Genomic DNA, 18214 nt, shown 5'->3' with positions numbered 1-18214 from the left:
GTTCAACCATTACCCAACTCTAGTGGGAAAACATGTCCCTTAGAACCACATCTGTGCATCTTTTAAACACTTCCAGGGATAGAGATTCAAGCACCTCCCTGGGGACACTATTCCAACTGTTTGAGAGTCCTTTCTTCTAATATCCAATCTAAACCTCCCCTGCTGCAACTTGAGACCATTTCCTCTCATCCTACCACTTGACACACTAGGGAGAAGATACCAATACCTACCTCCCTACAACCTCCTTTTAGGTAGTTGCAGAGAGCAATGAGATCTTCCCTCAGCCTTCTCTCTTCCAGACTAAACAATCCCTGTTCCCTCAGCCACTCCTCATACAACCTCTTCTCCAGACCCTTCCCCATATTTGTTGCCCTTCTCTGGACCTGCTCTGGGACTTCAAAGTCTTTCTTGTATTGATATCCCCAAAACTGAACATAGTATTCAAGGTGTGGTCCCATCAGTGCTGAGTACTGGGACAATCTTGCACTATCAAATGGAACTATCACAAAAGTTTGCAGTTTATTTGCACAACTGCATAATGCTTCACCTATGGAAAATTATTCATGAGATTAAGAAAGATACTTTTTTTGGTGAAGATGACTTACAGGACAGCACATTTGTAGTAGAAGAGAGTATATAATGTTTTAAAAGCTTGAACCCTTGTTACCTTGGATGACCACTAAAGTCAGTTTGGTGGCATGGTGTAGAATTTAGTGCAGATAACAGCTTTTACGTGTAAAATCTTTATATCCTGAGTAACAAGAATTGCAGGTTATTGTAATATGCTTGCTCTGAAGGAAAGAGACTTTTCCTATGGACTAATGAGGGAGCTGGCAGTGGCTAGCTGGTTGATAACTTGACCAGCTTAAATGCTTAGTTGGGTGGCATAAATATTCCTCTAGCCATACCTCAAATGAGGTGATAATTGCACTGGCAGAGTCACATAAGGAATGGAAAAAATATAAAAGGGTGTCTGTAACTGAGAGGAGAAAGATGATCATATATTTCTGAATTGCCAATAGTTTTTTTTTGACCACAAAATAAATAAGTATCTGTTTTCTTCTGGCATTCAATTTGTATCCAGTTACACCATCAACAAAATCTCTGGATAATACAATAAGTAGCTTTCAAGAAAGTCCCAAATGGGAAATAGTAAGGATTGTGACAAATGGAGATGTAAGGTTGTCTGAGCCTGGAATTTCATCATGAAGTATGTTTGTTTGGAGTGTGGAATGACTAGCTGTCCTTGGCTCCAGCCAAGACCTTTTTAGTCTAATATAGTGGCTGTCAAACATAGTTTCATTAGTAAATTTTCTTTCATCTCCTTGACATATCTTTTCTTAATAAAAAGAGTTGTAAAAGAAGCCATAAAAATGGGCAAGTGTGTCAGCCCAAAGATATATCTAACCCATCTACTCCATTCCTAGTGTCCAATAATAGTGGAGCCCCTGATAAATAAGAGCACAATAATGGCAGAAGTATATAGTTTTCATTTCTGGGTGTACCCTATCAACTTCCCATGGTTTACAGCTCACTGACTCCATGAACCAGAGGTATTTTCTTGTTTAATAGTTGATCTGCTTTTTACCACGGCCAGAGTTTCTTAATGTAAAGTACTGGAAACCTGTGAGAAGTTAACAGTGTAGCCTATTTCTCCAACCCCCAGAAGAGATTTGAAAACATTAGGGTCTACTATACTGTTTCAGGACCTGAACTCAAGTTGCTTGTCAGTGCATGAGCTTGTTAGTGAGCAGACTGCTCTTGCTTTTTCATTTCTTTTCCATTTATTCTATTGCTCAATTTTTATCCATTAATGGAGTAACACACAGTGTAAATGTATTTTCTGCTGTGTCTTTAAACTTCAGTATTTTCTGCTGTCATAATGCTTTCTTTCTTTCTTTCCACTATTTTTAAACTGTTCCAGTTTTTCACAAAATCTTCCTGTTTGCCATCTACCATCTGCTGCCAAGGTCTGGCTTTCAGATTTGATAAACATTTCTGAAGAGCCTATTCCTTCCCTCTCTTCCCTTTCTCCCATAAGAAACCCATGCTGAAATGCAGAGTGAAAGACCTATATCTCCTTGACCAGTTAGTGACATGATAATGCTATTTATTAGAAGTTTTGTGGTTTATGACTGTTGATTATCTACCTAGATTTGTAATCCATGTAAATGTGTAGGAGCAACTCTCAAACACAAAAGATTTCCCATGACCCAGTGACTTTTTAGAAAGAGAAGTCCAATACTTGGATTTTTTTCTCTCCCACAAAGCCATATACAGAATGAGCACAATAGTAGAAAGAAAAGGCTACAGAAATGCCATAGCACAAGGATATTTTTGAGTCTAGGTGTTTCTGAGTCCAATTTATGTACATGTGGAAACATCTCAAAGTAGTCTGTGATCTTAAATCTCTTCTCTACACAATAAAGGGAGGGTCCAGGAGTGAGTGGAAAAAAATTCTCTGAATTGTCTGTCTTTCCTAGTGTTCACACAGGACTCTCCTGGTATATTTTGCTGGAGTAAGCATCCAGGAGTCGGTTTGGAGGCTGTTATTTTCATTAATAATCACTACTCAAATGTGTGTCTTTTCAAGATGTTAAATACTTATATGCAGTTTTATAATGCAACAAGATTCAACTATTAAATAATGTATCCTTAGTGGTGTCACTATGTCCTGTGTTTCAGCTGCTTCTCCTTATTATGGGACACCTTTCTAGTGATGATTTTCTGATGGGAAAAGACGCTTTCTCCATTGTGTTGGATCTTTTGCTTTAACTTCTTATTTATCTCCTGATTGTTTTGTCTTCTTTAATCTTCAGTCTTCATTTTTAGCTCTACTGCTACTTTGTGCGGTTTTCTTTCCATCATCCTTGTCCTCCTTTACAAATGTATCTCTCCCCTTGACCACAAGGTTGCATTCTACACAGATTCATACTCTTAACTTTCATTTCTGAATGTCCTGTTTCTCCTTCAGTGTGGACTGTCTGCTTCAAGCATTAGTTGCAAGCAGGAGCTATAGCATCTGTAGTGTAGTAACAAAGTTGTTACCAGAATTAGTATTTACTGTGAGTGGCATTTCCATTAATCCCTGACAGGACAACACATTATACTGTCTTGAAGAGAGGGTGAGGATAAAGCACCATCTGTCTGGCATTGGGCATCTATTGAACAATTGTAACAGGACACAATGCTTCTTGCTGTGGACATGTGTTAAAGGCACCTTTATCAGTTACAAAACAGAACCATTTTAGCTGGCACGGCAAGGAAAACAGAACTGCTAAAAACCCCTCACACTTCAAAACAAAAGACCCAAGCCTCTTAAAGATTTTAGTTTTGTGTCTTTATTCTTGGTACAGATAGTTAGGAAATGCAGAACTAGAATAGCATCCATCTTTTTATTTCCTTTTATTTCCAGTTTTAAAACAAACAAACAACCCAAACCAGGCACACAAAACAAACAAACAAACAAAAGCCACCACCCCCCCAAAAAAAGGTCAAACAACCTTAAAAAAACAAACAAAAATCCAAAATACTAAACCGCAAAATAGCAGACAAACCCCCTAACATTTAAATTCCCTAACATACTGATAAAAATTACAAACTATGCAAATAGCAAATACCAAAGCATAGCTGTTTAGATGGGGAATTCGAGTGATGGCTGTGAAGAACACAATGTTTCGTCCTGTAGGCCCTGGTATAGTGTAGGAGGATGGCTGTAGGAGCCCCACAAAAGAGCAAAACAGCTGAGAACACTTCCTGGGACCTCCAACAAGTATTTCCTGTTTTGCCTGACAGCCAGTGGGAGCATGGACTTTGCTCTAACAAATTTCTTTCTACTTTCTGTATCCACTGTCCACTGATTTTGCTAGTCAGAGTCTGCAAGGGGGTGTACTCCTCACAAGTTTTTATAGCATCCTGCCATCAGGAATAAAAGGATGACCAGAGCACTACAGATGAAGCAAAGCATCTCCGTGATGGCAGAATTAAAAAGCCACCATTATTTTGTACACCAGATTCTTTCAATCGAGGTAGTCGTGGTTTCATGCAGCTCCAGCTGAGAAGCTGTATTCTTCAGGGTGATGTTGCAGCTGTTTACCTAGCAACAAATTGAGATATCTTGGAATGCAAATCAAAGAGAGTAGGGAGGGTTGTTCTTGACTGCAGGTATTTATTTTGATTAATTAGCCACTTTGGAAAGAAAGCTCTCCTGGATAGTGTTTCAAAAGTGTCTGTGACCAGCTGAGCCAACAGTTGCCTGGGGATCTGCTCTGTGTTTGTTCATGTACTTTTCAGCTCAGCAGAGGCTGTTATCAATCCAGACCCATGGTACCTGTAGCAAAAGAAAGCGTACTGTCTTAACACTTCTGAGGGGGGTCCTTTCTGCCTAAAAGCTTTAAAAGGTGCCTACACCCAACCTCTCATGGTATTTCAGTAGGACAGGGGAGTCAGTAGTCTGGGAGGGAGGATCTGGCAGATGTGACCATTTTGAATGACAAATCAAGGCAAATGGGAAGTGTTTCTTTCCAGGTGGCCACTGCTATTCTCTCGTTCACCTTAGGAGGAGTAGGAGTAAGGAATGAGTTGTCTGGATCAGGACACCTATTTTCAAACTGGCAACCTTACATAATCTGCTTTGCTCCTCTTTTTAAAAACTTTTTTAAAATGTTTGTTTCTGATGGAAGCTGGTCAGGTAAGAGCAGCAACTTGTCAAAATAAACCAAGAAAACAATTTACTCCATCCACTGAAGACTCGAATGAGCAAATAAATGCTTGAACTGACTTTCAGATTATTTAGTTCAACTGTGAAGCCCTAGCTTGCTGAGGAATTGTTACTTAGATACTGCCAGGGAAAAGCCCTGCAACCAGTCTTGAAGTAGCAAAAATGTGAAGAGAGTGTGTTAGAAATGCCTGTGATAGGTCTCTCAGTTTAAGAAGGCCCCTCAGTTTAAGAAGGACATTGAGACACTTGAACATGTCCAGAGAAGGGCAACAAGGCTGGGGAGAGACCTTGAACACAAGCCCTATTAGGAGAGGCTGAGAGAGCTGGGATTGTTTAGCCTGGAGAGGAGGAGCTCAGGGGTGACCTCATTGCTGTCTACAACTACCTGAAAGGAGGTTGTAGCCAGGAAGGGGTTGGTCTCTTCTCCCAGGCAACCGGCACCAGAACAAGAGGACACAGTCTCAAGCTGCACCAGGGGAAGTTTAGGCTCAAGGTGAGGAGAAAGTTCTTCACTGAGAGAGTCATTGGTCATTGGAATGGGCTACCCGGGGAGGTGGTGGAGTCACCATCCCTCGAGGTGTTCAAGAGGAGAATGGACGTGGCACTTGGTGCCATGGTCTAGTAGTCATGGGGTCTGTGGTGACAGGTTGGACTCGATGATCCTTGAGGTCTCTTCCAACCTTGGCGATACTGTGATATGAAGCCAGGGCACAGGGAGGCCCACGATGTTCCTTTATCTGCTATCCCTTTTCATTTTAAAATAAATAAATAAATAAATCATTGCTTAATTATTTTACCTACAGTTCTCTTTCTGCCAAAGTAATGTCACACTACTGATAAAGTGGTGGCATTAGTCAGCCAAAGTCTTCCCTGTCCTGTGTTCTTGGTTGACTGGAGACATTTTCCTCCACCACATCGCTCCTGAACATTACATTAATTGTTCCTGTCTTGGCTTAAAACTGAAAATGGTGGAGGGCAAAGGGAAAGAAAAAAACCTGACAATATCTGCCAGGTGGTATTTAGTTTGTCTGCAACTGTTTGGGGTTTTGGGCTATTTACAAAGGAAGTAATTTTTCTTTACAGTCATCCCTTCTTTTTGTAAATCTAAGTTAAATGATCTTGCAGGAAAAGTTTGGCATCGTTCTCTGAATGCTTCCACTCTTAACTATCAGCTGCACTCTCAGCTCAGAATCAGTGCCACATAAACAATTCAGGGTGGACTCTAATTGGCATCATAGTACCTTCAAGCTAGTCTGACAGTGAAAGGCCTTAAAGGCAGGTTGGGTGTAATTTACATCTGCTTGAAAGCTTCTTTTTTCTTCCAGAAATGTATGAAGGGACTTCTGTGTAAGTAAGAGTTTAAACTTACTTTCCCTCCAGCAAGCCTGGTTTGATGCTGTGGATTGTTTGAATCTAAAATTCTTATAAGAAAAAAGTTGTAGTGCATATTTATAGCCACTTGAGTAAAGGGACCATTTTTTTGCCTGTTAATATTTTTGTCTTATTCTCAAGTTAGGCAAACAGAGGCAGTCAAAACTGTGTCAGTTCTGTCTTCTGAATCCACACAGACTGTGGTGCTTTTGTAGCTAAAGATAGCCCACAAATGTTTAAAAGGGTTTTCTACCTCTGTGCAATCCTAGAAGTAGATGCTATTGAGGTATAACTTACGCAGGGGCCCAGGATGCTTCAAAAGGCTTTCAAACCACAGCAGAATGTGTGTGCTCCTGCACAGGTTTTCCTGTACAGACGGATTAGCTTCAGATGCTGTGTGAAGGCCTTCATAATATTCCCCTTGCTGAATAGTCATCAGACATCTGTGTCTAGCTGCTGTTCAGCTGATGTGCTTTTGAGCTTTCAGTCACAGCAGGTTGCCTCACTATTGGTTTTCTTTATCTCCTGGGAGCATTTTGAGCTCTCAGGCTCTTCATTTGGTTTTCTTTCACGGAAGTAGTGCCTCACAGCACTGCTGCTGTGAGCTACCTAGACTGGTGCCATTGCTCACAGATTCCCTCAGAAGCCTCCCAAAGCTGAAATCCTGTGGAGAAATCTTGTTCACCAGGTGTTTCTTTAGGACAGTAAATGGTGGCAGCAAACAGATACACAATTTAAAAATCAATGAGTTTTTGCTTCAGCCAGCACAAGAAATACTATGTTCTAGGCAAGAAGCCTCTAAGTGTTTGTCTTGGTGCTGTAATGTTTCCATCATGGTTTTTATGAAGTCTTTAGGCTGAAGCAGAACTCCATTAGGAAATCCAGGACCCTTCCCCATTCTTATGCAGAGAGCTGCTTCAGATGTAGACAACCAGCATCATCTTTCTCATGGCTGATGTTAGATGTTTCTGACATATAGGGCTAGAGTTTCTGAAATGGTTAGTGAGAGACTTTTGCTTTTCTTTCTTTTTTTTTTTTTTTTCTTTTCCTTTTTTTTCCCTGTTAAAGCTTCAATAACATTTATATGGTGATGTCTCTTCCAGCTTACAGGCAATCGCATTCCCTGTCAAAATGCGCCTTGTTTATGTATAATGCAGTCTTTCTTGGGTACTGAAATGTGAGACTGATTCTCCTGGTCTGTTGCATATTTTTTTCACTGAAGATGTTCTATTTTGATTGCTCAGCACCAAAGTTAAAAAAAAAAAAAACATGCAAAAATATTCTCCTGTTCAGTGCAATATTATTTTTCCCCCCTTATTTTACTATATGTCAGCTTTAGTTCACCATGGAGGTGAAAATCAGCATAAAAAAGAAAAGATGGAGATTAATACCTGACAGAGATATACCCTCATCAAACAGCACTACTAAGCTTTGTGATCAGGCAAATTCCCCACCAGTACATGGGCTGTATTTACAGGGTATTCTGATGAAAATTGACTTTGTGTGGTGTGTTTTGTTTTGTTTTGTTTTGTTTTCCCTCTGAACACTGCTTTTCCTGTGTACAGCTGTAAGGAAAAATTGAGTCCTCTTAGTTACAATAGGAGCAAATGTTTGTGTCCTTATTTTGGCATAAATTGTGCACTCTTATAGAAACAAACTCCAAAGTGGAGTGTCCCTTTTGCAGCATTTTTGGTCCAACTTGTTCACTTGTATTCAGTGACCTTTGTCCAGTTCTATCAGGAGGAAAATTTGGTTCTAAGTGTCAGACAGATGTTTGATGTAAAGTACTGTTTTGGTGAGCGCAGAAGTGATTTTATTGTGTAGACATTCAAGCAAGTCTGCACAGTGGATGTTTTGCTTTTGCTGCTTTTACTTTTGCCAGACTTTTGCCTGTCTTATAGCCACCCAAAGATTTAACCTTTTATTTCAAGAGGGGATTGGACGTGGCACTTGGTGCCATGGTCTAGTAGGCATGAGGTCTTGGGTGACAGGTTGGACTTGATGATCCTTTAGGTCTTTTCCAACCTTGTTGATTCTATGATTTCTGGGGGGTTTGCCAGTCCTCTTAAGCCACAAGGCTTAGCTCCCATTTACTTGTTTTCAGTAGTTATTTCCAGTATGTGCAGGTGTATTAAATAAATGAAGAAACATTTAATTGCTCCTTTGACTCAGCTTAGCTTCAAAAAGAAATATTTAAGCATCATCAGCCTTGGTGTGACTTGAGATTGTCTGTAGATCAAAGACCTGTGAGCTCACTGTCATTTCAACTAACTGTTATTAATGTTGACTTGCTGGAACGTGTCCAGAGAAGGGCAACAAAGTTGGTGAGGTGTTTGGAATACAAGCCCTATGAGGAGAGGCTGAGGGAGCTGGGGTTGCTTAGCATGGAGAAGAGGAGGCTCAGAGGAGACCTTATTGCTCTCTACAACTAACTGAAGAGAGGTTGTAGCCAGGAGGGGGTTGGTCTCTTCTCCCAGGCAACCAGCACCAGAACAAGAGGACACAGTCTCAAGCTGTGCCAGGGGAAAAATTCTTCATGGAGAGAGTGATTGCCCATTGGAATGTGCTGCCCAGGGAGGTGGTGGAGTTGCCATCAGTGGAGGTGTTTAGGAGGAGACTTGATGGGGTGCTTGGTGCCATGGTTTAGTTGATTAGATAGTGTTGGATGATAGGTTGGACTCGATGATCTCAAAGGTCTCTTCCAACCTGGTCTGGTCTGGTCTGGTCTGGTCTATTCTATTCTATTCTATTCTATGCTAATTTTGTAATTTAATTTCTCAGTTATGTAGACTGTTTGGCATAGATATTTTAAAGTGTGGTGTTTTTTTCCCCCTGTAACTCTAAAAGCAGATTAAATATTGAGAAGAGGTAAAGTGTCTGTAAAAGCTCAAATGCAGAGATTTGCAACCTTTCTTCACTGTGAATCTCTAAAATATTTCTATAGGACTGGCAGACCCTTCAGAAATGTCAAAGGTATTCACTGCTGTGCATCTTAGATGGTTGTTTTCATAGCCATCTTGGAAGGGAAATAGTTCACAAACTAATCTTCCATGGTCCCCTTACCTCTTTCATCTGCAGTCCAAGGCTGAAAATCATGGCTAGAGCATAAAAATTCGGTTTTGTACATTTCTGGGTGAGATCTGATCTTTGCTTGCAACAGCTTTGTACAATCTAGTAAACTGTTGCTTAAAAAGCATGTATTTCTGTATGGTAATATAGTGTAGTCATTTTGAATGTTTGAAATAGAAGTTATTATTGATTTCTAAAAACTAGTGGGAAATTAAGGATGAGGGCTTGTTTTCTTACAATTTCTTTAATGCTGATCTTTAATGGCTCAGAGGACTCCAGTGGTGTAAAAGCACTCTTCTAGTTGGGGTCAGCTTTTAACTGTTCAATGTGCAAAAAAGGTAACTACTTTAAATTTCTGACTATGAATTTCACTGTCTGGAACAGCAGTAAAGAGCCATAAGTGTTCTGGAAGGTAGCGATTGGCCAAATAAAGTTTAATAACTCTTATGAAATTTGATAATGTCACCTTCTGGTGCAATTTCTTCTTTATTATCAGCTCAGCAAAGTTTGAGTTAAGCAGTATTTCAAGAGGTGTTCCTTAAGAGTTCCTCTGACCATATCCAGCAGGACATGGTAGTGGACAGTGAAGTTCAAATTCTGGGGTCCCCGCAGCAAAACTCTAATGTCTAATATTTTGTATGAGCTGCCTCTAAACCAGTAAGAACCATCCAACACAGAAATGTGGATGTCATATTGATTCCAAGTGCTGAATTGGTGTGTTAGCTGTTTCTTAGAAAGGGGTGGACACTTGCAAGCACTGCCCAAGAAATTAAGTTTCTACAAGGTCCTGATCACTTTAGATCATTCAGATCATTCAGTCTTACTGGGTCTTTTGAAAGAGCTAAAGATTTTATGAGCCTTAATTCTGTTGGAGTTACGTTAGTTGAATTCTGCCAGAATTTCCCATATGCTTAAAAGTTTTCATACAGTGATCAGATTCATTGTTAGCCTGGCATTTTTTAAACCCATGGTAAGAGTATAATCGCAGTAATACTTTGACATCATGCCATGTATCATTTGTAGATCTCAAACTGGCTGCATGGTAATCATGGATGTGGCAACTTCTTTCTGTGGTACTTTAAAACACAGCTTAAAAAAATGTCTTCTCCCTTCAGTGGCAATGCTTAGACCCCCTCCCCCCACTAAAGAGTTGCCTGGAGATGGTTAAAGCTTCAAAACAGCCATACATTTTCAGTCAATATTCATTGTGGTATAGTTTATATAACAGTAGCTGATGCAAACATTGTGTGGAAAAGGTTGGACCAGACGTGCAATCCAAGTGGTAAAATCTGGGAGAGGCTTATGGTTTATGAATAACTTCTACTCATGTAAAAGGAGACATTAGTCCTATGCCACTGACAGACTGCAGATTCCTTCTGGTGAAAACTAACTCCTCTCACTGACTCACCAATGATTATTTTACTAACTTAATAAATGTTTTTCATGTCAACCTACTTTAAACAAAGAACCTTGTGATTCTGAGAAGTTACCTACAAGGGTTTCTGAGAAGTTTTTTTTCCATGTTCTCTCTGAAAGTGTTTTACTATCAAAAATTATAGTATGATAGTAGCCCAGTGCTGAGCCCAGAGTATGTCCTTGATTTATGCTGATTAGCATCTTTAGGATGAGAAGGAAGTTTTCCTGCAGGGCAGGACATGTTTGCTGGCAGTTTCAGCAGGGATAGAGCAGGCTGTCTGCAGAGGTGTGCTGATAGAGAAGGTTGAGCTTCACAGAAAAGACAGCCTTTGGAGTCTATCACTGCAGCAGACTGAGTGCTGCTTCATTATATGGACAGAACACAGTCTTGTCAAGCTGTCACCTTTCATCAGCAATAAATCTGCTTGCTAAATACATGAAAAAAGTAATAAAACATTTTTATTAGTCATGACAAATGCCTGTCTTAGGAGAAGCTGAGAAAATAATGACTTGATTTAAATATTTATTAAAGCAAGTAATTTTTGAGGCATCTTTAAGACCGGGAGGTATTTTACGATATGATAGAACAACTGCATAATTCATGTTATATATTACATCAGCGGTGCAGTGTCGCTCAGAAGAAATAAAACTATTCTCACTTTAATGTTTTTAATTTTCAACTAGCCTGGCATTGTTGACAACATTTTGGTTCAATTTCTCAGTGTGCTCCCTCTTGTCAGTGCCATCTGTTTGCTTGTTTTACCCCCTCTTTATCAACCAGGTGATTTTTGCCATCTTCACCCTCCTCCTCAATATGGCCAGCATGTCCTGTTTGAGTTTATGGGTTTAGTGTGCTAATCAATATTCATATACTCAGGGAAATGTGTACCCTCTTCTAAAGAACCTTTCTCTGCATCCGGTTCAACAGCTTCATAGTCTTTCAGCATCCTGGTTTACAGAATGGAATTATTATACTATAGTCTAATCTGCTTGTTATGCCAGCTGGTTTTGTTGATCTGTAATGTATTCATTTATGCAGTAGGTTGTACTCTAGCAAAGCCCTTACTGTTAAGTGTGCAGGTAGACTTGGTGAAAAGGATACAATTATCTCAAAGCCAAGCACCTGCCTAAATGCTTTGCTGGATTAGAGGCTTAGGGAAAAGAGGAAAAGGTTGCTGTAATTATGCTGAATGTGTTTTAGAGTTTATTTATCCTAATAGCCTTATCACCAGACCAACTCTTGTTACAGATACTCACTGCAGAGGATTTCTCATGGCTTGCCAGACTTCTCTTTTCACTTCATCATTTTCTGTATCTCCCTCCTGGCTTTTCTGAACTATAATCTTAAGCATCATTTCCATAAGAAAATACATTTCTGCCTCTTAGGATGTAACCGTGTCTTAAAATGGATGCAGAAGGAAATGAAAAACTAGTGCCACCTCTTTGTTTGATTTTCATGTGTGTGAGGAGAACAAAATATTTATAGAAGTCCAAGTGGAGTAGCCCACAGAATGATTGTGGCAGTCACACTAGGCAAGCAATAAAGGAGGGAAAAGGTAAAATGAATGACACAAGAATTAAAATTAAAAGATATACACTTTTCACCCTCCTCCTTCTTTATTCCTTAAATCTGTGTGCTCTTGCTTCCACAGATGCCAGGGACATTTGCAAGACTTGGTTTAACTTATGCTCACCATTAAACTGCCCTAAATCCAGTGTTACAAGAATTGATGCTACTGGTTTTCCAAGTCAGAAGTTAGCTGGACTAGATTTTTGTTTTTCCTGCTGCTGCGTGGCCAGGGCACAAGGCACTGATGAGATCAGAAAGTTATGCACAGCCCCAGGTGTTTTCAAAGGAACCAACATTTGTTGAGTAGTCTGTGAATGCCCTTCCTGTTCTCCAGTGTGTTGTCATTTCTGAGGCTCTAACAAGGTCCTCATGGAATTCACACTGCAGTTTCCTGTGTGCTATTTTTCAGAGGCAAAGCCATGCTCTGGTTTTCTTTCCCCCTTGTTCCTCCCTGTGTGAGCTTTTGGCATCTTTATCAAGGATGGTACTTGAGTGAATGCTTTCTTTGATTGCACTGCCTAGACTAGAAGGTAGAAATGGATTTAAGCACTCTTGAAAGAGTATGAACTGAGGCAGATGTTTAATACTTTCTAAGATGCAAACCAAATAAGTGTTTTCTCAGAAAGATTATTCATAATTACCTTTTACCCTATATGTCATACCAGGGAAGAGGAGGAAAAATGAAGGAAATAACTACATGTTTGTTGGTACTTGCCACAATCATGTTTTTAGCTGAATTAAGCCTATGCATAAAGCAATACTGTCCCAGGCTTTTGCCCTCCTACTTTTTAACAGGCATGAGGCACAGCAGCAAATAGCGAGCAGCCGCCAGCCCTGTGCACAGCTCTACCCTGCCTTGCTGTGAGCTTTTGTTTGCTTTGCTTCTCTTTGTCTCTCTTTCTTTCTGCATCTGTTTAAATTATGAAAGGTATAAAGGTGAGGACTGCCTCCTGCTTTCTTTGACCCTGCCTGCCAAACCTAGAGCACTTGCTGCCCACTGTCATGTTTTTGTAGTGAAAATAATTATTAAGAAGTTTCTATTTTGCCACCTAAGCATCTGCATCTTGAGACTCTCAGTGTATTTGAGACTGAAGAGCAGCAGTCTGAGATGTCTGAGGTTGCTTTTAGCTCTTTGTATTTGACATTGACATCTCCAGAGATTAGGACCCACATGTAGACACTGTTAAAAGGCTCCTGAAGTGTCTCAAGGCAATAATTCAGTTAGTAGCACGCAGTTCCAAGGCAGTTTTGGAAGCTCTGGGCTGATGTCCCTACAGCTTTTGTACAAGTTATGGACAGAATGGTGGTCAATGGAGTTAAATCCATCTGGCAGATGGTCACAAGTGCTGTTTCCCAGGGCTCAGTGTTGGGACCACTTCTGTTTAACATCTTTATTGATGACCTTGATGAAGGCATAAAGTGTGTCATTAGTAAGTTTGCAGATGACACCAAATTAGGTGGGAATGTTGATCTTCATGAGGGTAGGGAGGCTCTACAGTGGGACTTGGATCAATGGGCCAAAGTTAACAGGATGAGCTTCAACAAGGTCAAATGCCAGCTCCTGCACTTGGGTGACGACAACCCCAAAGCAATGCTGCAGGCCTGGAGAAGTGTGGCTGGAAAGCTGTCTGGCAGAAAGGGACCTGGAGGTTCTAACTGACAAGCAACTGAATATGAGCAAGCAGTGTGCCCAGGCAGCCAAGAAAGCTAATGGTATCCTGGCTTGTAGTAGAAATGCTGTGTCCAGCAGGAGTAGGGAGGTGATTGTTCCCCTGTACTCAGATCTGGTGAGGCCACACCTTGAGCATTGTATCCAGTTTTGGGGACCTCAATACAAGAGAGATGTGGAGGTGCTGGAGTGCATGCAGAGGAGGGCAATGAAGCCATGAAGGACCTGGAGAATGAATCTTATGAAGAGCAACTGAAGGAGCTGAGGCTGCTTAGTTTGAAAAAGAGGAGGCTGAAGGGAGACCTCATTGCTCCCTACAACTACCTGAAAGGACATGCTTAATGCTTCCTTCCTAACATTAGCTTTCTGTTTGTCTTTTGCAGCACTTTTACAGGCAGTCATAGCTGGTGATCTGCTGAAGGTAAGTACAGAGCACTGAGTGTCCACTTTCTCACAGCTTTTCACAGGTTTGATATACCGTAAATTTTATCACACCTCTGCTCAAAACAGAAATAGACTGCTGTAGGGAGGGCTGGCAAGTGCCATTTTACAGCCTTTCCAGGAAATCCTGAATATTAGGGGAACACATCAGTCAGGTGAGATGTGAAATTCAAGTGAATAGGATCCTTTCAGCCCAGGATTCATAGAGTGCTGTGCCAAGTAATGTCTCAGTTACTAACACAAAATTACTCTACTGGCAAACGCAATTGAACAGCAGGGTACTTCTGATGCAACTTTACACAGTAAATGATATTTTGTGGCAGTGAGGTTGGTGGCCAAGCCCCTAGAGTTGCTGGAGACTTTTTAACTTCTACCTGGGTAACCACCAGAGCGGGTAGAATGAATCTCAGCTTAGTTTGTTGCCTGTCTCAAAACATGGAGTGTTTTGGTATTCTTAGTTATTGGGAGGAAAAGGCACCCATGCCAGAATGTTTTGTGCCCAAAGTCTGAAGTTCCATATCTGACAGTTATTCAGGCTACATATTTCTGAAGCCAAGGCGGTGTTTGAAAACATGTCCTCGCATTTGGATGAGGACTGTGATTAATGATTGCAATTTTATCTGCAAGCAGCCAGCTTGGAGCCATTTGTAAAAATGACAGTACTGTTAGGCTAAATCTTCGCTTGCAGGTGCCCCATCTATGCCTCCGTCCCTGTGCTTGTGGCTGCAACACTGAGGGAGCTGTCCTTCAACCAGCAGTCATAAAAATATTGTCTCCTTTCCACATCTTGAGAACTTTTTGCCCAACCTTGCTTTAAGTGGGAAACTTCTTGCCCTTCTTCAGATATACTGCATCATAAACAATGCCCCACTGCTACAATCCTCTTCCCCTTTTCTGTAGTGACCTGAGCTGCAACCCTCCCTTCTCCCTGAGTTTGCAGCATTTCTGAGATCTGGACAGATGCTGTTTTCTGCCTGTTAATACCCCTTGTAGTGCTTCCCCTACCACCAGCCATGAGTAGAGGGCAAAAAGTGAGAAGGGAGATCTGGAGCAGCTGAACCCCACAGCCCTGCAGATTTTTTGAGTTGGAGTTTTCTGGTGTAGTAAGAAAGTGTTTGTTTCCCATCCTGATGAAAAGCTGGAATTTTCAGTAGGGAAGACAGAATTTTCTATCAAATACATATGTTTAAAAATATCCCAACCTCTTCACCAGAAGTGGTTTGCAAACATTATTATCAGGCAATAATTCATCACCAGTAGAGTAGTAATGTCTCATTGTTTAGAGAATACAAATTGCTCCTCTTAAGTCATGTAACTGTCAGTTCTTCTAGACTCAGATAGATTTTTTTGTTTTCCACTGGAGCCCCAAAGCTGACTTTAAAGTAATATTTTATTTCTTTTTACTCCATTTTTATACTCCATTTTATGACCTCCTATAAAGATTAGTTAATAATTTACCTCTATATTTGTTTTTCTGCTCCTTCCATCTTATCGTTCTGTGTGGTGGTTTTTGTGTTGTTGATCTTTTTTTTTCCAGTTCATAGAATGCTGTAAAAAAGGAGCCAATCTGTTAATCCAAGGACCTGATCACTGCTCCTTGTTGCACCATGCTGCCAAGACTGGTCAAGGCGAGATCGTGAAATACATCCTGGAGCATGGTGAGTCACAGTGGTTAAAGTCACAGGGAGCTGTACTCCAGCCAGGTAAAACCACACCATGTGGCTGGAAGTGCCTTCACTCTTCTGCGGTCACTGTCAGCAAAATCTCCACCTGCAGCATATGTGAGCAGGAGGCTAGGAATATGTCAGCAACATAAATGATGGCTCCAGATAAGGGAAAGCATGGAAACAAAAATAAAGCTGGCTTTTGAGGAAGATGGATGTTTTCACAGTTGCATCAGTTGTGGGGGCTATGAAGAAGTAATGTGTGATGTTCTCATTAGAACCTCTGGCATAGAAATCACCTGAACTGATTTGTTTTTCAACTAGAGCATATGTTGTAGAAAGCATTTATCCTTCATTGAAACCTTTACAGTGACAGGGAGCCCATTCAACCATTGGTATTATTTCAGTATTTAGTAGCACACTGATTAGGAATCTGCAATTATTTGTAGACTGGATTCACCTAGCTTGTCTTCCGACCTTCCAATACTATGTCTCTGTTAGATTCAAGCCCCCTCAATAACATGTATGATCTCTGTTTTAAACTTGTATTTATTGGCTGTGATCATTCATTTTTTGGGTTTTTTTTTTTTTTTTTTTGGATTCTTTTCATCTTTTGTAGAATCATAGAATTATTTTGGTTGGAAAAGGTCTTTAGGAGTACAACCATTATCTAACTCCACCAGCTCTGGTGCTAAGCCATGAGCCATCTCTCTTAGCAACTTATCTATGCATCACTTAATGCCTCCAGGTAAGGAGATTACACCACCTCCCTGGGGAGCCTATTCCAGTTTTTGATAACTCTTTCAGTGAAGAATTTTCTTCTAAAATTCAATATAAACCTCCTCTGGCCATTTTCTCTCATCCTATCACTTGACACGAGGGAGAAGATACCAATACCTATCTCACTACAGCCTCCTTTCCAGTAGTTATAGAATCATAGAATCAATAAGGTTGGAAGAGACCTCAAAGATCATCAAGTCCAACCTGTCACCCAAGACCTCATGACTACTAAACCATGGCACCAAGTGCCACATCCAGTCCTCTCTTGAACACCTCCGGGGATGGTAACTCCACCAGCTCCCCGGGCAGCCCATTCCAATGGCCAACAACTCTCTCTGTGAAGAACTTTCTCCTCACCTCAAGCCTAAACTTCTCTTGGTGCAGCTTGAGACTGTGTCCTCTTGTTCTGGCGCTGATTACCTGGGAGAAAAGACCAATGCCCTTCTGGCTACAACCTCCTTTCAGGTAGTTGTAGACAGCAATAAGGTCTTCCCTGAGCCTCCGCTTCTCCAGGCTAAACAACCCCAGCTCCCTCAGCCAGTTGTAGAGAGTTAAGAGGTCTTCCCTCAGCCTTTTCTTCTCCAGACTAACCAGCACTAGTTCCCTCAGCTGCTCCTCATAAGACCTCTCCTCCAGACCATTTAGCAGCTTCATTGCTCTTCTCTGGACATGCTTCAGCAACACCATGTGTTTCCTGCCATGAGGGCCTCCAAACTGAATATAGTACTCAAGATGTGTCCTCACCAGTGCTGAGTACAGGGCCACAATCACTTTCCTGGTCCTTCTTGTCACACTGTTCCTGATACAGGCCAGGATGCTGTTGGACTTCTTGATCATCTGAGCACGTTGCTGGCTCATATTCTGTTAGCTGTCACTTAACGTCCCTGCTCTGCTGCTCTCCCCTAAGCCTGTAGCATTGTGTAGGGTTGTTGTGACCAAACTGCAAGATGCAACATGACCTTGTTAAACCTTATACAATTGACCTCTGTCCACTGATCCAGCCTGTTCAGATCCCTCTGTAAATCCTTCCTACTTTTGAGCAGATCAACACTCCTTCCCAGCTTAGCATCATCTGTAAACTTAGAGGGAGTGAATTCAATTCCCTCATCCAGATCATTGATAAAGATATTAAACAGAACTGGCCCCAAAACTGAGCCCTGGGGAACACAACTAGTGACTGGCTGACAGTTGGATTTAAATCCACTCACCACCACTCTTTGGGCCCAGACATCCAGCTTTTTTTTTTTAACCCAGCAAAGAGTTTGTAGCCATAGATTGCAGCACTTCCACAGTGTGGGACATCCCACCACATTTCTGTGATGGCCACTGTGCCATAGTTTTCCTGATGTGCAACGGCTTCCATCTCCTCCTGTTTGTGTCCAATGGTGTGTGCATTAGATACACCTCAGGTGGTCTAATGGTCCTGCCACCTTTATGCAGGAAGAAGTCTTAATTCCTACAAAACTGTTCTCAGGTTACTAACTCATGGTTACTAACTCATGAACAGCACTTGC

At 41.1% G+C, this 18214-nt stretch overlaps 1 protein-coding gene across 7 annotated transcripts in view; it reads left to right on the top strand.

Moving 5' to 3' along the window:
- The window catches only part of DGKI (diacylglycerol kinase iota), a 207621-nt gene that overhangs the window by 174310 nt on the left and 15097 nt on the right, over positions 1-18214 (top strand). For all 7 annotated transcript variants that reach the window (XM_068142168.1, XM_068142174.1, XM_068142173.1 and 4 more), the window contains 2 exons: positions 14199-14236; positions 15794-15914. In XM_068142168.1, the coding sequence (XP_067998269.1) occupies positions 14199-14236; positions 15794-15914 (159 nt within the window). The remainder of the gene's footprint in view (positions 1-14198; positions 14237-15793; positions 15915-18214) is intronic.

The sequence above is a fragment of the Melanerpes formicivorus genome, unplaced genomic scaffold, assembly GCF_026170545.1.
Source record: "Melanerpes formicivorus ecotype bairdi unplaced genomic scaffold, bMelFor1.0.p_v2 SCAF_8, whole genome shotgun sequence".
NCBI lineage: Eukaryota > Metazoa > Chordata > Aves > Piciformes > Picidae > Melanerpes > Melanerpes formicivorus.
Note: the sequence above shows the minus strand (reverse complement) of the source record. Positions and strands in the feature narration are given on the sequence as shown.